A 19,294-nucleotide genomic window follows, 5' to 3' on the forward strand; every position below is an offset into this window, starting at 1 on the left:
TTTTGTGTGTGTGTGTGTGTGTGTGTGTGTGTGTGTGTGTGTGTGTGTGTGTGTGTGTGTGTGTGTGCACCATCTGTAACCTCTGTGTGAGTGGCCCATTTGACCTTTTGTATCTGTTGGCTGTATTTCTAACCTGTGTGTGTTTGCTTACTCTTTCACGTGTGTGTTGATGTCTTTTGTGCACAGCAGCAGCTCCAGGCCCACCAGCTCTCTCAGCTGCAGGGTTTGGCTCTACCTATGACCCCTCTGCCCCTGGGCTTGACCCCCCCTACCCTGCCCTCCTCTTCCTCCTCGACCTCCACTGCTCCAGGTCTCTTCTCTCTCTCCAGCATCCTGGCGTCCCACGCTCACCTCGCCAAGGAAGAGAAGAACGCCCGTGACGCTGCTAACAGCGCCGACACGCACCGCGACGACGACGGAGACAAATCCGACTGAGTCCACTCGAATGCGTCTCTCACTGAGGCGAAGAGAGCACAGAGAGACAATGAAAAGAGCACAGCATTGTTTTTCATCTTCATTTACGTCTCGCATTCTTCTTCTAAAGCCTCTTGCTTTTCTGAATGCATGCCTTCGCTTAAAGAAGTCCTTTATAGTTGTGATAAAATTGGACTTTTTGTTTGTTTGTTTGTTTTTTTGCTTTGCATTTTCATTTCCTGGCCTGCTGTTTGCCGTCCCTGCTTCCTCGTTTGGGTTTGTCAAGCGCGTATTATTATTATTATTATTATTATTCCGCTGCAGGATCCACGGCTTCCTGCAGCCTGCTCATTCGACTTTTCCGATATCGTTCCATATTTCCAGAGCTCCTTCTCATATGAGCTAGTCCTCAGACTAAACAGAGCAGCTTCTGGATTAAACCGAGGAGATGATCCTCTTTCCAGACGCTCAGACAATCCGTCATTTCTGTATTCCCTCTTTGCAGACGTGGCAGAATCAGATCCAGTTTGAAAGATCGTATTATGAAAGCACAATTAGCCGAATCAGCAGTGACATGCTTTAATAGCTGTACAACCCAGTTAGGTTTTTTTTTTTTGGCTTCATCTATCTATATCTATACCTATATCTGCTTAAAACATTGCATTTCAAAGAATGCTAGATCTGTAATAATCATAGTTTTAAAGATACCTTAGGAAAAAACCACACTTTCTTACTTTATTTCCATCCAGATGTTTATAATTGTTTCTTTATTTCAGCTTCCTGTTTACAGTTTTCGACCCTGATTTTTCTTTTTTTTTCCCCTTCCACTTTCTCCTTAAAAGTAAAGGTCTATACACATACAGCGTGACGCAAATAAGATGCGAAAGTGCGAAAAAAATCGTTGATGAATTAAACGCAACATTAATATTCACGTTAAATGTCACGCGATTATGCGAGATTTCCACAAAAACAATTGAATGACGATGGAGTCGACAAAAAGGGAGTAAAAATTTTTGGAACATCCTGTCCTGAGATGTAGCCAAGAACGTGCGGAGTTTTATTGCTTGGTTCAGGAGTTGCTAAGATTGATAGCAAGCTTCACAACATTACAATGCAAGTCACAGACCCTGGACTGTAATTCCACCGTTTATATTGCACCTGGTCTTTTTTTTTTATTTTTTTTTTCCCCTCCAGAGATTGTCTTTCAAGTTATCTTTATAATTTTTGTTGCCCAGGTCAAACAGTACAGGATTTCGAGTCAAAATGAACAAGAAGCCGTGTTTCCATTAACCTACTTAATATGTAGTATGAAATAGCAAACTCAAAAAAAAAGCTAGTAACGCAAACATGAGTCTTAAAAAAATTTTATTACAAAATGAGGTTTTTTTTTTTTTTAAAGATGAATCGATAAAGCAATATTTTGCAAAAATTGCAATGGAAGCACATTTTTCTCATTTGAATCCCATGACATGACCAAATGGAAACGCTACCTTTCATTCCATGGAAACATGGAACATTCGCAATTGTTCGTTCATCTCGTTATCTCTAGCCGCTTTATCCTGTTCTACAGGGTCGCAGGCAAGCTGGAGCCTATCCCAGCTGACTACGGGCAAAAGGCGGGGTACACCCTGGGCAAGTCACCAGGTCATCACAGGGCTGACACATAGACACAGACAACCATTCACACTCACATTCACACCTATGGTCAATTTAGAGCCACCAGTTAACCTAACCTGCATGTCTTTGGACTGTCGGGGAAACTGGAGCACCCGGAGGAAACCCACGCGGACACGGGGAGAACATGCAAACTCCACACAGAAAGGCCCTCGCCGGCCACGGGCTCGAACCCAGGACCTTCTTGCTGTGAGGCGACAGCGCTAACCACTGCACCACCGTGCTGCCCCATTCGCAATTGTGTTTTGTTGAAATTTTTAAAATATGGCTTCTCTTGGGCGCTAAACTGCAATGGAAAAACCCAGCTAGAGACTCCGCCGTGCCTGCAGCAGTGTGCTGATGTTTCCATAACCTGCACCCTGATTGGTTGAATGCATTCCTTTCAAGGGTGAAATATTAAAGTCGAATCTGTTGCAGAAAAAAGACACATACGTATGTGAAAAAGCGACAAACCTTCATCTTTGATGTGAAAGTGTTCGTTTACAGGATAGTCTTTTTAAATAAAAAAGGGATGAAAAAAATCATAATGAATCGCACTGTATGTGTCGAGACCTGATATTCACTCCCTGTGAACTTTTCTAGATTTTGTAGTGTTACAGCATGGTGGTGGTAGCATTGTGGTGGGTTAAAAAAAAAAAAAGCAAAGTCAGAGAAGCAACCCAGAGGCCAAGACTAAGGGCCTGGGGTCCGACAACACCGATAACTATAACTCCAGCTATGACTATCCCTCTGCCTGAATTTAGTTCCAGTCTGGAGCAGTCACACCACAACTATAATCCGACTATAATCTCGCTTGGTCCTGACACTCAGGAAAATAAATGCATGCAACTTCGGAATAGTCATGGAAGTTTTTTCCAAGTTGTAGCACATTATTCCAGGTCATACTGTACAGTTTGGACTCCAAAACAACCCATGTACACACTCCGGTGGTTGATAAAATACCGCGGAACAGTAACAGACTGCGGAAATATAATAAAAAAGGATACAAAATACGGAGTGGTTAAGGATTTTAATACGGATGCATCATGGATGCTAATAATTTCAGTATATTACAGATTCGTTACGGATTTCATACAGATGATGTGTTACGGATAAAAAATTAAGAAGTCTAAAACAAATGTTTGGATTGCTGAAGTTCATAATTAAAATCTCCTACCTGCATTTACACTACCGTTCAAAAGTTTGGGGTCACCCAGACAATTTTGTGTTTTTCTATGAAAAGTCACACTTTTATTTACCACCATAAGTTGTACAATGAATAGAAAATATAGTCAAGACATTTTTCTGGCCATTTTGAGCATTTAATCGACCCCACAAATGTGATGCTCCAGAAACTCAATCTGCTCAAAGGAAGGTCAGTTTTATAGCTTCTCTAAAGAGCTCAACTGTTTTCAGCTGTGCTAACATGATTGTACAAGGGTTTTCTAATCATCCATTAGCCTTCTGAGGCAATGAGCAAACACATTGTACCATTAGAACACTGGAGTGAGAGTTGCTGGAAATGGGCCTCTATACACCTATGGAGATATTGCACCAAAAACCAGACATTTGCAGCTAGAATAGTCATTTACCACATTAGCAATGTATAGAGTGGATTTCTGATTAGTTTAAAGTGATCTTCGTTGAAAAGAACAGTGCTTTTCTTTCAAAAATAAGGACATTTCAAAGTGACCCCAAACTTTTGAACAGTAGTGTGTATGTTCATTGATAATTCATGGAAAATATCACACATCCATGAATAAAAGATCCATGCTTTGTATTATATTTTTTATTTTCCGTGAATCCGTATTCCATGACTTCACGATGCAACAAGGATGTACAAAGATGCCCGGGGGAAAAATAGCACGTGCTCAGACAACGTCACATGTAAATAATAACAATTACCTGATTGGTCAGATTTTTATCAGATCAGGTCCAGGCCTCCAGAAGCAAATCTCACTGATTTCGATAAACCCAAGCCTGGGCTGTAGAGATTGTTATCGGTCTGGTGTGAGCACCAACCACATAAACTGCAGGAGACTGATTTATTTATAGTTACCGCTATAGTTGTAGTTATAGTTATCTGTATTGTGGGACCGGACTGTAACTCTCAGCATGACCTGGCAAACTAGTCCGTTTCAGTTTCAGGTTTTCGCCACTAGTTTATAACGACAGTCAAACAAACACCATTTTGTAAACCGTTCTGCTTTTTCCGCTACGTTCACACTGCAAGGCTTAATGCTCAATTCCGATTTTTTTGTGAAATCCGATTTTTTTGTGAGGTCGTTCACATTAACAAATATATGCGACTTGTATGTGATCCTCAGTATGAACGAAAAGCGACCTAAAAGTGTTCCGCACGTGCATTGCAGGATACGACGACGTCACACGCAGTGAGCATGGCCAGTGTTTACGGAAGTAAAACCGCCCGGTTGCGGTATGACTCATCCAATCTAGCTTGAATAGCTGCATCCCCCCAAATGGAAATCAGCTCCCTAACCTCTGCGTCCTTCCATTGAGAAGATTCAGAACCTTCACAGCCCGAAGCGTCCCTCGCATTGATGTCATGCGCAGGGGCGCAGATACGTTTTTTGAACTGGGGGGACAAAAAACTGGGGGGACAAAGCTGCCAGCAAACCAACCCCAACCCCAATATGCCTGTCAAACTTGTTGTTAGTAACCATAGCAACCAAGCTCGAGCTCGCAACCTGTGCAGTCTGCGCAGCTCAACCAACCGAATATCAGTCTTTGTTTTGTTTTATGTGAATTGTTGCAACTATGTATGTACTGCTGTGCACCTCAATAAACCGAATGGTAATTAGTCTTTTGATTTTTCCGTGAGGTTTGCCTTATGCAAAGAAAGACAGCATAGACGTTTTTTCCTCCCTATAGGACCGAAGTGGGGGGGACCGAACAAGGTGAATTTAAATCTGGGTGGGACGAGTCCCACCCTCTATCTGCGCCCGTGATTATGCGCCATGTTGTTGTAACTTTTTTGAGAGACCCGCCGCCTACTTCAGCGCAGAATAGTGACGTTTGTGGCTTGTTGATGACGTGTAAGTCGGATGAATGCGACCTGGCGGTTCAGACTGAAGTCGCATATGAAAAGAGCGGATAGGAATCGGAATTAGGACCACATATCCAAACGGCCTGGGTCGGATTTGAAAAAATCGGATCTGTGTCGTTCATATTGTCAATAAAAGATCGGATACAGGTCACATATGGGCGAAAAGATCGGATTTGAGTCACTTCAGCCTGCAGTGTGAACGTAGCCTTCTGTTCTTATTGACTTAGGCCATGTACACACGTAGCCGGATATTTTTAAAACCGAACTTTCCCCCCCTCCGTTTATAAAAATGTTTTATCCACACCACCTCGTCTTCGAAAAAAATCCCTTCCACACATAACCGAACATCTGCGTTTTCAATCACATTCATAAGCATTCCAAACCTGTAGATGGCATTATTTCCCCAAATCCTACCCCCTAATCACATCAGAATAGCCCTCTGTTGGCGTCACTTCCGCCTAAACGTAAAACATGGCGCCAAGCTCGTTCGTCTGGACAGACTCGGAGACAGAATTGCTTCTAAACACAATTTTGGAGTATAAACTTCAAAAGACGCAAGAAAACGTTGATTGGGAATCTTGTCAGTAGTTGGGCTTCTAAAATTAAACATGTAAATAGCACCTGCACAATAATTAACGCTTTCAAGGCACTACTCCGATCCATTACTCTTTGTCCATGCTTAATCTGGCTTCTGCGGTAAACAAAGGTCGCACGTTTGACGTCAGGGCAGATTTGTTGTCATTTTTTTGGCGCAGATTGTGACGTTCTAAAACGCAAAACTCCGGTTATCTCTGTCTACACGAAAAGGCATACACGGAGTTTTCAAAAATCTTCACTTTGCCCGGAGTTTTTTTAAATATTCGTTTTTGATGTGTTTTCATGTGGATGACAGGCCAAAACGTAGAAAAATATCTTCGATTTAGCAGATACCCGGCTACGTGCGGACGGGGTCTTAGACACATGGCAAAGTCTTTGGGACGGGATTTTGTGCTTTGCACTTTCTCTATAATATGACGGTGCATTTTTTTCTTATTCCTATCTTCAAGAGAGAGGAAAAGTGAGGCTGATGAGGGAACAACAGTTTATCGCTGCTGTAATGTAAACGATAACAGGAACGCCTTCATTTCATGGACTTTCCAGAACATTAAACAGAACTATAAATGGATAAATAGTAGGCTACAAGGTATCTCTTCAGTTTATAAAAAATGTGGCAATCGTTGCCAAATTGATGTGGTGTTTTAAAAAAAAAAAAGAATAAAACACTTCAGACGTAACCACTCCATCATTGATTAGTTTCCTAGAACAGTGTGCGCCATTGTGTTTTATTCTTTACACATATCAGCGCTCACGTTTTTTTTTTTTTTTAATTCTTCCCTGCAGCGCTTCTCATTTACAGCTTGTTTCAAAAGCAGACACGAAAGGCCGACTCTGCTTCTCCATTTTCATTTCAGTCTCCTCACGCTTTGCTGCAGGCAAGCGGTTTTCAGAGCGACTAATGGAGTGTGTGCGCTCGAACATGTTTTCCTCTTCTGCTACAAAAGGAGGTGTATTGTTCTGCCGCTCTTGCCTCCTCCCTGCACCTCTCTTCTCCATTCACTCTCTCCGCAAGCTGTGTGCACATGGGGTTTGTGGTGTGAATAGTGAAATGGTGCCATATACAATTAAAAATAAACAAATAAGAAATGCAGCTTTGCGTCAACATATCCAGAATGCACTTGCTTTTTTTTTTTTGAGATCTTCTCTCCTGTGATCTGTTACTTCGAAGTGTTCAAAATCCGTTTTTTGAATCAATTGATTTTTACCCAACTTAAGATGCCTGAAATAATTAACAATTATTCCACAAAGTCGTGGAATCGTACATGAGCTGATATCCACATTCACTGGATTTTGAGAAACGGAGCATTTTTAATTTTTGCAAATTCGATAAATAAAAACTTTTTATACAAAACATCCGACAAAATAATTTCCGCTTAGAATGTAAACAAACCGGCGAAATGATGGTAGCGATTTGTGAAAAATGCTATAATAATAATTCTTGAAAAAAAAAAGATACGTTCTTACCATCAAATACGTTCATTCCATATTTTATTGCTTTTTTTGGGGGGAGGGGGTTATTTTTCAAGTAGTTTTTATTTCCTCCTCGGTTGGTTCAGTAACACGCACTGCCATATTTTCTTTTTCTCTACTCACAGTATATGAGCTGATAGCCTAGTAGTAGAGTAGCCAATCAGAGCGCATGATTGATCATATCCAGTGAATGTGGATAGAGTAATGGTCTTTACAGAGCCTGTTCAGTGAAGGTCCAAGCGTTCAGCTCTCATCTGTGATCTCGGAGCTGCTTTGCTCCGAAGTACAGCAAAATCTTTTACAGCTGACACGTGTCACACTTAAGAATGCAAATACTGCTCATTTCTTTAAATCCGAAAGAACAGGTGATGGCTTAGTGTGTCGTATTAAAGAGGAAGTACGGGGGAAATGATGAACATGGAAAGTAAAGAATCTAAAGGTCTGTTTATTTCCTGGAGATATTCACTGTTTTAACCCAATCATAAACTGCAGTCCAAAATAAATTGAGTCGTGGTTATGACCCGGTTTATAATTTAATGTGAAAAAAAACCCCAAGTATTTTAGAAGAGCAGGATCACACTATACAATGATGTTTACTGTATTTTCAAAAATACAGCATGCTTCATTTTGTGTCCCTGTCATGTGACCACATGGGGGCAGAATTTCCTCAAGAACAGGATTGTCCCTGTTGTGAAAACATTTAATTGTTCCTATTTGGCTCGTAGGATTTTACTACCTAGAGTACATTTGTAAAAAAAAAAAATCTCTAATCCAGGGCTCATCATCTGGTAGACTGCAGACGGAACACTTTTTTTGATGATTTCCATGTCTCTTTTTTTTTTTCCATGGAAATGATGAAACCGCGTAAAACTCCAGGCCTTAAGGACTGAAAAGCAGAATTCATGAAATATGAAATTCATAAATGTGTGGTAGTTTGTCTGGGAATGAACGTGTGTGTGTGTGTGTGAGATAGGATAGAAACGTATTCTACTGTACCATGCAAAGGCAAACTGCATTATCTGCATATTGTGTCGGTGGCAAAAGACCGTCTAATAGCGAATAGGTGATGCTATTCTTCGTTTGCACCCATGTGACCAAAACTGCTTGTGTCATTGACCGCCGCCATATTGGAGGATCTACAATCAAACAATATGGCGTCTGTAAACACATTGAGCTCTATATAAAATCTGGAGAGCTCATTGGCTTGTCAGAGTGAGGCCAGCTGGCCGCCATCTTACCACTCATATCGTGTGGATTTGGCTGATGTGTTAAAACCGTCGTATCCGATCAAACGCGCCCCAAGAAAAGTATCTCCTGACTTTTTTTCCCTTTCATTACCTCCTCTTATTTTCTCACTTTTACCCACATTCCTTACATATCTTTACAGCACACCGCTTCACTGTTATTGTATTTTCCTTTTCCAGTTCAGTCTCTGGTCATTTTTTTTTTTTGAACGGCTCTTTTACTACTATAATTATTTCAGCGGAGATTATTTCATTTTTTCTCTTATACAGTGTATCTTTCTCTTTTGGTTAGTTCTTCCTTTCTCTCTCTCTCTTTAAATTTTTTTATTATATCAACACAAAGGGGGCGGAGGAGAGAGATACTGATTTACTTCTCTCTGTCTGTATTTCCATCCATCCGAAACACCCTTTTTCTCAGCAACCACAAATCATAGCCACTTGATACCAAACTTCAGCTTGGGGTTCTATATCGTGTATACCATTTTCATTCAGGTCTGTCACACATCGACTTCCTGTTTAGCGACCGAATGTATTTACGAAACGTATAGCGTGGGTTTACAAAATTTTCGTAACACTTTTCTCAGCAACTACAGATCACAACTGCTTAATATTTGGTACTGAGCTTCAGCTTGGGGTTCTATATCATTTATACCGTTTTCAGGTCTTTTGCACATCAACTTCCTGTTTACCGACTGAATGTATTTATGAAACATATAGCGTGGATTTTGACGCTATTTCAAGAAGCACAATGCTACTTCAAAATGACAGTTTACCAGGATGCTATGTGAAATCCCTGAGGAAAGACGCTGCTCTTTACTTACTTGTTTCAGGGTTAATTATTTGTTGAAGTCAACATTCATAATAAGTGTCCTATTCCTTCGATTGCTTGCAAACTGATATAAGCGAGAGTGGGGGGATACGTAAGTGAGCAGTAGCTCACAGTTGATCTTGTTAGCTATGATGTCACGAAGAATTGGATCATCTTTTGCCACCGACACAATATGCAGATACTGCAGTTTGCCTTTGTACAGCAGGATTGTTTGTACTGTATGTATGTTAGTACATGCTATCAATCCTTGTCGATCAACTCTTGCGCTTAAAAGGACACTTGTGTCATTGTCTTGTTTAAACCTTTTGTATTGTTTTTGATTAGTTTGGATTCACGTTTTATCATCTTGTAGTCATTCAGGTTGGGAAATAAATAGCAACACACGTAAAGATGGAAATCGACCAACATGTACTACATACAGAGCACGAAGCATTGGCTTTTATTTTATATATATATATATATATATATATATATATATATATAAATTTTTTAAGAGAAGGGTCACACACATTTGTGCTCATTTCCATGTAGAAAGGAGTGAACGCTGATTGGATGTGGGGTTTTTTTTCTTCTTTTTTTAAATAACTGTTTTAAATAGTTCTGTTGATTGCACTTGAGCTCAATCATGTCACCACAAATGGGAAAAAAACAACACAACAACAACAGGCAAGCAGGACAAGTACACAAAATACACTTACTTGAAAAGATTCATACCAATCAAATAGTGTGTGTGTGTATGTGTGTGTGTGCTTGTATGTGTGTTTTTATGTTGAAGGGACAATTTCATATATATGTATAAATATATCAATATACATATAATTTTGTAAACATTTTGTATGTATAAAGCTACATTTATCGTGTGTGTGTGTGTGTGTGTGTGAAGGACATGTTTTAGTGTATGTAGTTTTGATGACTGATTGACTGACCGACTGACTGAGAGCCTGTCCAGTTTATTGATTGAGACGTAGAGTACATTTGAAATACATAGTTGTACTTCAGAAAAAAAAATCAACTGTAGTTTTACAATCAGTAGCAATCAGCTCATCTTTTAAGGACCTGAAGTATTTTTCCATTCCACTCCTTTAAAAAAAAAAAAGAAAAAAAAAGTCATGTTTAATGAGTGATATAAATCTAACATACTATAGCTGTGTAATCAGCCAAGGTCCTGATGATGGTTGCTTATGAGATGTAAATATAAATACAATATCCATTTTCTCATCACCTGTAAAATTAACGTTTGTTTTTAATCCGATATTAAAATTTCAATCCTGCTTTTTTTTAAATAAATAAATTAGTAAGTTAATTTCATTTCTCATTTTGTGATGTGTGTTCAGCTCTTGAGTGTGTTCTTGCTGGAAAGTGTGTCAGTTGTGTTAAGATCAGTGGTATAATTTTTGTTTAAGGAGGGGGAAAATGGGGGGAAACAAGTTAAATTTGTTTAATTATTCAAGACTGGGATTCTGCAGTAAGGAAATATTTATGGTGCCTTACAAATAAAAGCTTCAGTGTACCTCTAAGTATGTGTCTGTCATTTTTATTCATCCAGTAGGTTATGAGTTCACAGAGTAGTATAACAAATTTAGCTTATTGTGTGTTTTGTTGTTTGTTTGTTTGTTTGTTGTTTTTTCCTTGAGAGTATGTCCAATAGATGGAGCTATTTTTTTACAAACTTGTCTAGCAAATACAAAGTCCATGACTGTACAAGACACATAAGAAGAGGTGAGCATGCTCAAATCACATTTAATTTAGGCTGAATTATGAATTATTTCGATATAAAATCACAAAATGATTCTAATAGACCAACTGTTGAGACTGAATTATTGAGCAGTTTGAATTATTTCAGGGTTGAGGTGAATTATTTAGACTGAATCATGCATCACTGAGGCAAAATAATTTTATTATTTCACTGAAATATCTAGACTGAATCAGGAATTGCATAAAATAACTTCATGATTTGAAATGGATTTTCATCTGAATCATGATTCATTTACACAATCACTTCATGATTTAACTGAATTATTTAGACCGAGTCATTTCAAAAGAGTTGTTTAGATAGACGTGGATCCAGTACAAGGTATTGAAATGTTAATGTAGTTTATAGGTACACCAGGGTCCTTAAGGTCTTTTGTTTATCTAAAGACATAAAATATATCCTCCAAGCAACTCAAAAATGTACAATATACTGTAAATGGGAAACGTGCTTCAGTTACATTGTGTTCACAATAATTTCCAGGGATGCCAATAATAGTGGCACGTGTTTTTGTTGAAAATAATTATTTCTTGATCAGGGATTTCTTTCTCAGAGTATATATATTTTTTCTATTAAAGGTTGGCTTTTTCTCATTTTTTCAGAGTGAGATGAAGCAACTTCACCAAAAGGTGGATTTTTTTCAAACCCTGTTTCGTCTTCGCTGTCACTCGATTCGAGTAAGGCGCCATGATGGTTTTACTTCTTATGCGTCCGCAGATGGGAGAGGAGGCCAATGTGAGCTCAGCAAGCATGGCCACACTTTGGACACACATGGTCTCCTGTGATGTCACCTGTCTTGTTTGCTGCCGCCTTCCTTTTTTCCTCTTGCAGCGGTTTCTTGGGCCACTTGGTGAGTCTCAAAGCGGAGGACTCCATCATGCACCGCTCTTCGCTACTTCTTGCGGTCCACTGCGAGAGTTCTTGAGATCTATGCCGCACTTCTTCAGGGCGTACTTCAGCTCATCCTTGTAACGTTTGTTTGGGGCACCAACCTTGCAAGTTCCCTCCGATAGTTCAGAGTAGAAAACTTTTCTTTGGGAGCCTGGTGTCACTCATGCACCAGATGTCCAACCCAGCAGAGATGGTACTTCATAATGGGGGCTTCAATACTAGTCAGCTGACATTGCTCTAATACACTGATCTTGGTGCATTTGTCTTGCCACATCACTCAGACATTGAATTTTTGACTGGTCTTTGCATATTTCTCACTGTTACCAGTACGGATGGCGCGTCGGCTACCCCAGATGCAGTGGTAGTGAGTGGAGTTCGCATATTTCTTGCTGCCGCCAGTGCAAACAGCGCATCAGTTGCCCTGGACGCGGTAGCATGGTCTTTGGTCAAGTTTATTTTTATAGCGGTTTTAACAATAAACACTGTCACGAAGCAGCTTTACAGAATTTTATTGACTTTAAACATGAACTAATTTTATCCCTAATCTATCCCCAACGAGCACGCCTGTGACGACGGTGGCAAGAAAAAACTCCATCAGACGACATGAGGTAGAAACCTCGAGAGGAACCAGACTCAAAAGGGAACCCATCCTCATTTGGGTGATAACAATGTGATAACATTTTTAACAGTTTTAACATGAACTCCGTTTCATTGATATTACAACTCTTCATTGATGGAAACTTGACAACTGCAGTCCTAAAGTTAGCAAGTCAACTGTAGTCCTCAGCCATGAAAGCATTGCTGTAAGTGTCCAGAGCATCTTCCAAGTGTGACTTTTGACTGTCCATATGGGGCCGTCCTCCACAGGAGCGATGTGATGAGACTCCAGCCAGACATAGGACATCAGGATGGATCAGGCAGGTCCAAAGAACAGAAGGGGTCAGTATTTCGATCTCAGGATTGACATGTAACTCAGAGGGACGGGACGGGGGGGGGAGAACGAGAGAGAAAACAGGTTGTTAGGTATGCCCAATGTCGCCTAATGAGTAGGAACAGTGTACATTTTGCACTGAAGTGTGTGCTTGGTGATGATGCCGGTCACACTATCCGTCATCCTCTTGACAACATGTCCCAGACTCCGGGGCAAGAATGAGGTTCAGGATGCTAGTGGAGGAACACTGCTGCAAGGCAATTTGTCATGCCCAGGACTGCGGGATGGGCATTGGCTCACTAGGAGCTCATCCGCCCTTTGATAGAGCTTGTTTTAATCCTTCTGGGTGCCCCACACACCCACCTCACCCAACAAGCTGGGCTGGGGAGCCGATAAACCCTGTTTATTAATCTTTAAAAGGAGGGCCAATAATTGTGGAGGACATTATATGTACTTGTTCTTCCCCAGTGAATAATATTTGCATCATAAAACTTTACTACTTGCATAAACTTTTTTTGTACATCACTTCTGCAATTCACTTACCTTCTTCCTTTCACCCTTTTATACTCATGTGTGTGTGTATATCTATCTATCTATAGAGAGAGAGTTCATGTCTATCAGTCATTTATGGAAACAGTGACTGTGTGATATTTTATTCCCCTCTCTGAGGTAATGGCTCCTGTCAGTATATTTCACTCTTTCATTCTTCAGCCTGTTACCATCCTCCCAGCCCTGCTGCTGCTTCCTCCTGTCTGTCTGTCTGTTTTTTCCTCTGTCGCTTTCTCTTTCACCCCCTTTTCCTCCTTTCTGTCTCCTCTTTCTTTCATTCCTCACCCTCTGAGCCTCAGAATTTATAATTTGCTCTTTCTCTTTTTTCCCCCATGGGTTTTTCATGTAAATCACTTGTCACTCTCTCTCAAACACCCGAGTGCTTATGATAAAATGTTTAGCACACGGATTGAGGAAAAGTGTTGCAAGTACGGAATAAAACACGTTGTTATAGAAAAATAATCAACGATGGGGAGATGTGATGTAACTGGACGCGATACCGAGTTACTGTTACCAATCTGAAGTTGATTATTTTCGAATAACAGCATGGAAAAGAAGCCATAGCTTAATGGTTAGAGAAGCGGCTTTGGGACCAAAAGGTTGCTGGTTTGATTTCCTGGACCAACAGGACTGGCTGAAGTGCCCTTGACAAAAGCACCTAACCCCCAACTGTTTCCCAGGCTGCTCTGGGTATGTTGTATGCTGCTCTGGATAAGAATGTTTGCTAAATGCTGTTAACATAGTGAGAAAATTCCAACCTTTTAATTGAAATAAGTTCATTTTGAGAAAAGCAAATCCCTTGTCAAGAAATAATTATTTTTAATCGAGTATTGTATATGCTTACATGTGAATCCCAGTGGATTACGGGTACCTGTGGATGTGGATTGTGACATGGAGTCATCGTATTTCTACACTGGCTATGTTTTTTTCACTGTATGGCATTTTTAAGTGCAGACTTCTGCCAAGCCCAAATGCTGTATCTCGCAACATTCACGAAAGTGATAATAAGTGATGTATCTGCCCCGTGACTCAGATCTGCACCAAAATATAATGGGCTCTTCCTTGGTCCGTACTACACCCTTCCACCAAGTTTCATTGAAATCGGATTGGTAGGTTTTGCGAAACCCTGCTTACAGGCAAACAAACAAACTTCACTGAAAACATAACAACCTTGCCGGAGCTAATAACCTTGTTCTTACAATGGTAATTATCATCTCATCTTTATTACAGAACGGTTAAGAAAATAAAAAAACTGCGTAGAAAATGACATGGTTGCCAAATAGTAAGTGAATTAGCAAAACCTCTTGATGAAGAGCTTGTGTTTTAGCTAGCTATCATTTGCCAGCTAGCTTGCTCTGTTGGCTGTGTGTGTTCTTCTAAGGCTCTTCGATGGTTATGTGTTCGCTGGATAACATTAGCTAGAGTAGCTAGCTAGCTAAAAAGAAAAGAGTTCTGAACCAAATTGACATGCCTGGTCACTTCCATTGTGTATAGTTTTATTACCCAAACTCTGTGTGTTTATATTATCTAACCAATTTTACATCACATTCAATCACATCACAGCTCTAACTATGGAGATTTCCAGGGCTTGCAACAGCTTAGTCATACCATGTTTTTTTTTTTTTGGAGTATTTTTATTCCACTGACTCAGTGATACATATTTTTCATTTTCACCAATAACAACAACAACAACAAAAATATTCTGCTGCCACTTCCCCTAGAACTCGACTCCTCAGAAAATCAGATATCTTCTTGATTTTTGTTATATGCTCAAGTGAAAAGCTTCCTTTCTGAGAGTTTACTTCCCCAGAGCTTCACAAATCCCTCCTGCAAATTGCAGTAACACAGAAATGTATTAAACAGTTGTGTTCACTGATTTCAAAGACATTCTCGTAGCTACAGAACTGGCCAGGGGGAAAAAAGTAAATTATATTGAAACTCTTTATTGCTCGTCCCCTAGTAGCTTAAGGACACTATTTTTTATCTTCTTGCAAATGATCATTCTTAGTAAATGAGCTATCCCATGCTAAAATATCTTGCACGGCTGGATCTGGAACACCTCTATGTCTTCTTGCCAGCTTAGCCTAGCATCTGCCCTTCATGCTTATGAACAAGTGTTCTGAATCCCAGGCTATAAATGATGACAGATTGTTTTCATCTAACCCATGGCTGGAGTGTTTCTCCAAAAACATTACCTTGGACTTTCTTAAACAGCTGCTCAGAACCTTTCAGTGTAATTTAGGGTTAACATAAATTTGATAACACAATATTGCTGTTGGGTTTAAGGGATACTCAAGTGTGTTCTATCTGCTCAAACTGTAGACTTTCATACACAGTAATTCATCTACGGTGGTGTAGCAGGTTACACCGTGGTCTCACAGAAAGAAGGTTCTGGGTTCGAACCTTCCAGCCAACTGTGGCCTTTCTGTGTGGAGTTTGCATGTTCTTCTTGTGCCTTTGTGGGTTCCCTCTGGGTGCTCTGGTTTCCTCCCATAGTCCAAAGACATGTGGATGAGGTCAACTGGCTATGCTAAATTGCCCATAGGTGTGAATGTGAGTGTGAATGGTTGTTTGTCTCTGTTAGTCTTGCAATAGATTGGTGATCTTTCCATGGTGAACCCTGCCTCTTGCCCAAAGTCAGCTGGGGTTGGCTCCACAGCTCTAACCATGACCCTGACAGATAAGTGGTATAGATAATAGATGGATGGATGGAAGGATGGATATACACCGATCAGCCATAACATGATGACCACTGACAGGTGACATGAATAAAGTTGATTATCTCATTACAATGGCACCTGTCAAGAGGTGGGATATATTAGTCAGCAAGAGAACAGTCAGTTCTTGAAGTCGATGTGTTGGAAGAAGGAAAAATGGGCAAGCGTAAGGATCTGAGTGACTTTGACAAGGGCCAAATTGTGATGGCTAGATGACTGGATCTGAGCATTTCCAAAATGGCGTATCTTGTGGGGTGTTCCCAGTATGCAGTGGTTAGTACCTACCAAAAGTGGTCCAAGGAAAAGCAACCGGTGAACCGAAGATAGGGTCATGGGTGTTGAAGGCTCATTGATTCACATGTGGCACGAAGGCTAGCCCATATGGTCCAATCCCACAGAAAGGTGTCAGTATTACCTTTTTCAGCAGTTTGTGCTACAGTAGCTCTTCTGTGGGATTGGACCATATGGGCTAGCCTTCATTGCCATATGCGAATCAATGAGCCTTCAACACCCATGACCCTGTCTCCGGTTCACTGGTTCTCCTTCCTTGGACCACTTTTGGTAGGTAGTAACCACTGCATACTGAGAACACCCCACAAAATGTGCCATTTTGGAGATGCTCAGACCCAGTGATCTAGCCATCACAATTTGGCTCTTGTCAAAGTCACTTAGATCCTTACGCTTGCCCATTTTTCCTGCTTCCAACACAGGAAGCCATTGTAGTGAGATAATCAGTGTTATTCACTTCACCTGTCAGTGGTTTGAATGTCATGACCTGATCAGGCACATTAGTCGAGTGACAAAGGGGGGGAAAAAAACACCATCACGAGTGTCTTCATGTCTTAGTAAGTTCTTGAGCCACCAGATCAGCTTTATTTGTGCCTTGGCATCGATTTTACAAATCACTGAATGAGTGGATGAAGGGAGAGTTATCCTGGAAGAAACTACTCCCAACAGGATAGAAATGTTGCGTCATAGGATAAAGGTGATCAGTCAGAAGACCTTTGTATTGATTTGCAGTGAGAGTCTTCATTATAAGGAGATCAGTGGACTCAAACCATACCAGCAAAATGCTACAGTATAAGAAATCCACAAGCTTTAATTTGTTATTTGATTTATGGGATTGCTGCAGTTTGTCAATCCAAACCTACTTCTAAGCAAGAGTAATGTCTCAACGATAAATAAAGCTTTGCATTATCGTGCATGGGCAACAATCGAGAGAAAGCAGGGCTGTAAAATCCCACTTTAATGACTAAGTCATTATAGAACAAAATACTGGCTTTCAGCAGTTTCTGATATTTGCTTCACTGAGACAGTTGGCAGTTATCCACAAGACATGAATTTTATTGACACCAGAGTGTAAAAATGGCAATATTACGTTTCCACTGGTGATTTCATTACCTCAGATATACAGCAATCACAGGCACTTGATATAAAAAGATCCAAAAATATGTCCGCACAGGGATAAAAATGTAAAAAATCATCAATATAGGATTTCATTTTTGACATCCACATCAGATTAATTGCTGCTAGCAAATATTTAAAGTGGATTATTTTTGGATTTTGAAGTGCAACAGCACCATCAGTAGGATACATAACGCTGTGAAAAGTGATGCTAGGGCTCTCATCTCATCTCATTATCTCTAGCCGCTTTATCCTTCTACAGGGACGCAGGCAAGCTGGAGCCTATCCCAGCTGACTACGGGCGAAAGGCGGGGTACACCCTGGACAAGTCGCCAGGTCATCACAGGGCGATGCTAGGGCTGATTTCTTTCTATCCCAGACTGTAGGTTTGTGCAGACTATCAATCCCAGTTGTATTCAGGTGATTATACAGTGTGACATGCCCCTAAATTCTTCACGGACACGTCTGTAAGATGTCCTCAACAGTGATGAGAGGGAGCATGTGAAAATCCAGTCGTGTGTGTAATGAATGCAAAGGAAGTGGATTTTTTATTGTATCATACGTTTGGTTTTGGCGGCACGGTGGTGTAGTGGTTAGCACTGTTGCCTCACAGCAAGAAGGTCCGGGTTCGAGCCCCGTGGCCGGCAAGGGCCTTTCTGTGCGGAGTTTGCATGTTCTCCCCGTGTCCCCGTGGGTTTCCTCCGGGTGCTCCGGTTTCCCCCACAGTCCAAAGACATGCAGGTTAGGTTAACTGGTGACGCTAAATTGACCGTAGGTGTGAATGGTTGTCTGTGTCTATGTGTCAGCCCTGTGATGACCTGGCGACTTGTCCAGGGTGTACCCCGCCTTTTGCCCGTAGTCAGCTGGGATAGGCTCCAGCTTGCCTGCGACCCTGTAGAACAGGATAAAGCGGCTAGAGATAATTAGATGAGATGTTTGGTTTTTTTCCCCCCACAAAAATGCCTTTGGAGGAGAAACCTTAGCAACTAACTCAAAAGACTAAACACATACATACACACGCTGTCCAATCAAAGTACAAATTAGTACTTAATTAAATATTTAAATAACATTGGCTGGCATTGAGTAGTATATATATATATATATATATATATATATATATATATATATATATGTGTGTGTGTATATATATATATATATATATATATATATATATATATATGTATGTATGTGTATATGTATATATGTATGTATGTGTATATGTATATATGTATGTATATGTATATATGTATGTATGTATATATGTGTGTATGTATATGTGTATATATGTATATGGATATGGTATGTAGTATATATTTATTTTTGTAATTATAAATTTATATGGATAATCATGAAGTGTATATATTTTTATAGGTGTATTAATGTAGTTTGGATTTCAGGGTAGTTAAAAAGGGGTGGGAAATTAAAAAAAAGTATTGTACTTCTTCCCACTCCTTTTTCGAACAATGTGCGGTGTATTGTAATGTATTAGCTCTTTATGTTATTTTATTTATTCTTTTTTTTGTCACTTTTTTCATTTTCTTTCTTTTGTATGTACAAATAGTTACATACATTTTTATACATGTTCGAAATAAATAAATTCATTCATTCATTCATTCATTCATATTAGATGTATTTCATTCAGCTAGCATAATACTGAACAAGTCAAAGACGAGTTCAATATCGTGCTAGCTGAATGGAATATCTGATATACAGTGTCTTGCAAAAGTATTCATCCCCCTTGGTGTTTGTCCTGTTTTATTACATTACAAACTGGAATT

At 40.1% G+C, this 19,294-nt stretch overlaps 1 protein-coding gene across 2 annotated transcripts in view; it reads left to right on the forward strand.

The window, feature by feature from the left end:
• The window catches only part of chico, a 76,911-nt gene extending 70,090 nt beyond the window's left edge, over positions 1–6,821 (forward strand). The window contains exon 7 of one of the 2 annotated variants that reach the window (XM_060906219.1): positions 187–6,821. In XM_060906219.1, coding sequence (XP_060762202.1) covers positions 187–435 — 249 coding nt within the window. In that variant the 3' untranslated portion in view covers positions 436–6,821. The remainder of the gene's footprint in view (positions 1–186) is intronic. The other variant, XM_060906221.1, reaches the window with a different exon arrangement.
• Positions 6,822–19,294: the final 12,473 nt, after the last annotated feature.

This window comes from Neoarius graeffei, chromosome 23, assembly GCF_027579695.1.
Source record: "Neoarius graeffei isolate fNeoGra1 chromosome 23, fNeoGra1.pri, whole genome shotgun sequence".
NCBI classification, from domain to species: Eukaryota; Metazoa; Chordata; class Actinopteri; order Siluriformes; family Ariidae; genus Neoarius; species Neoarius graeffei.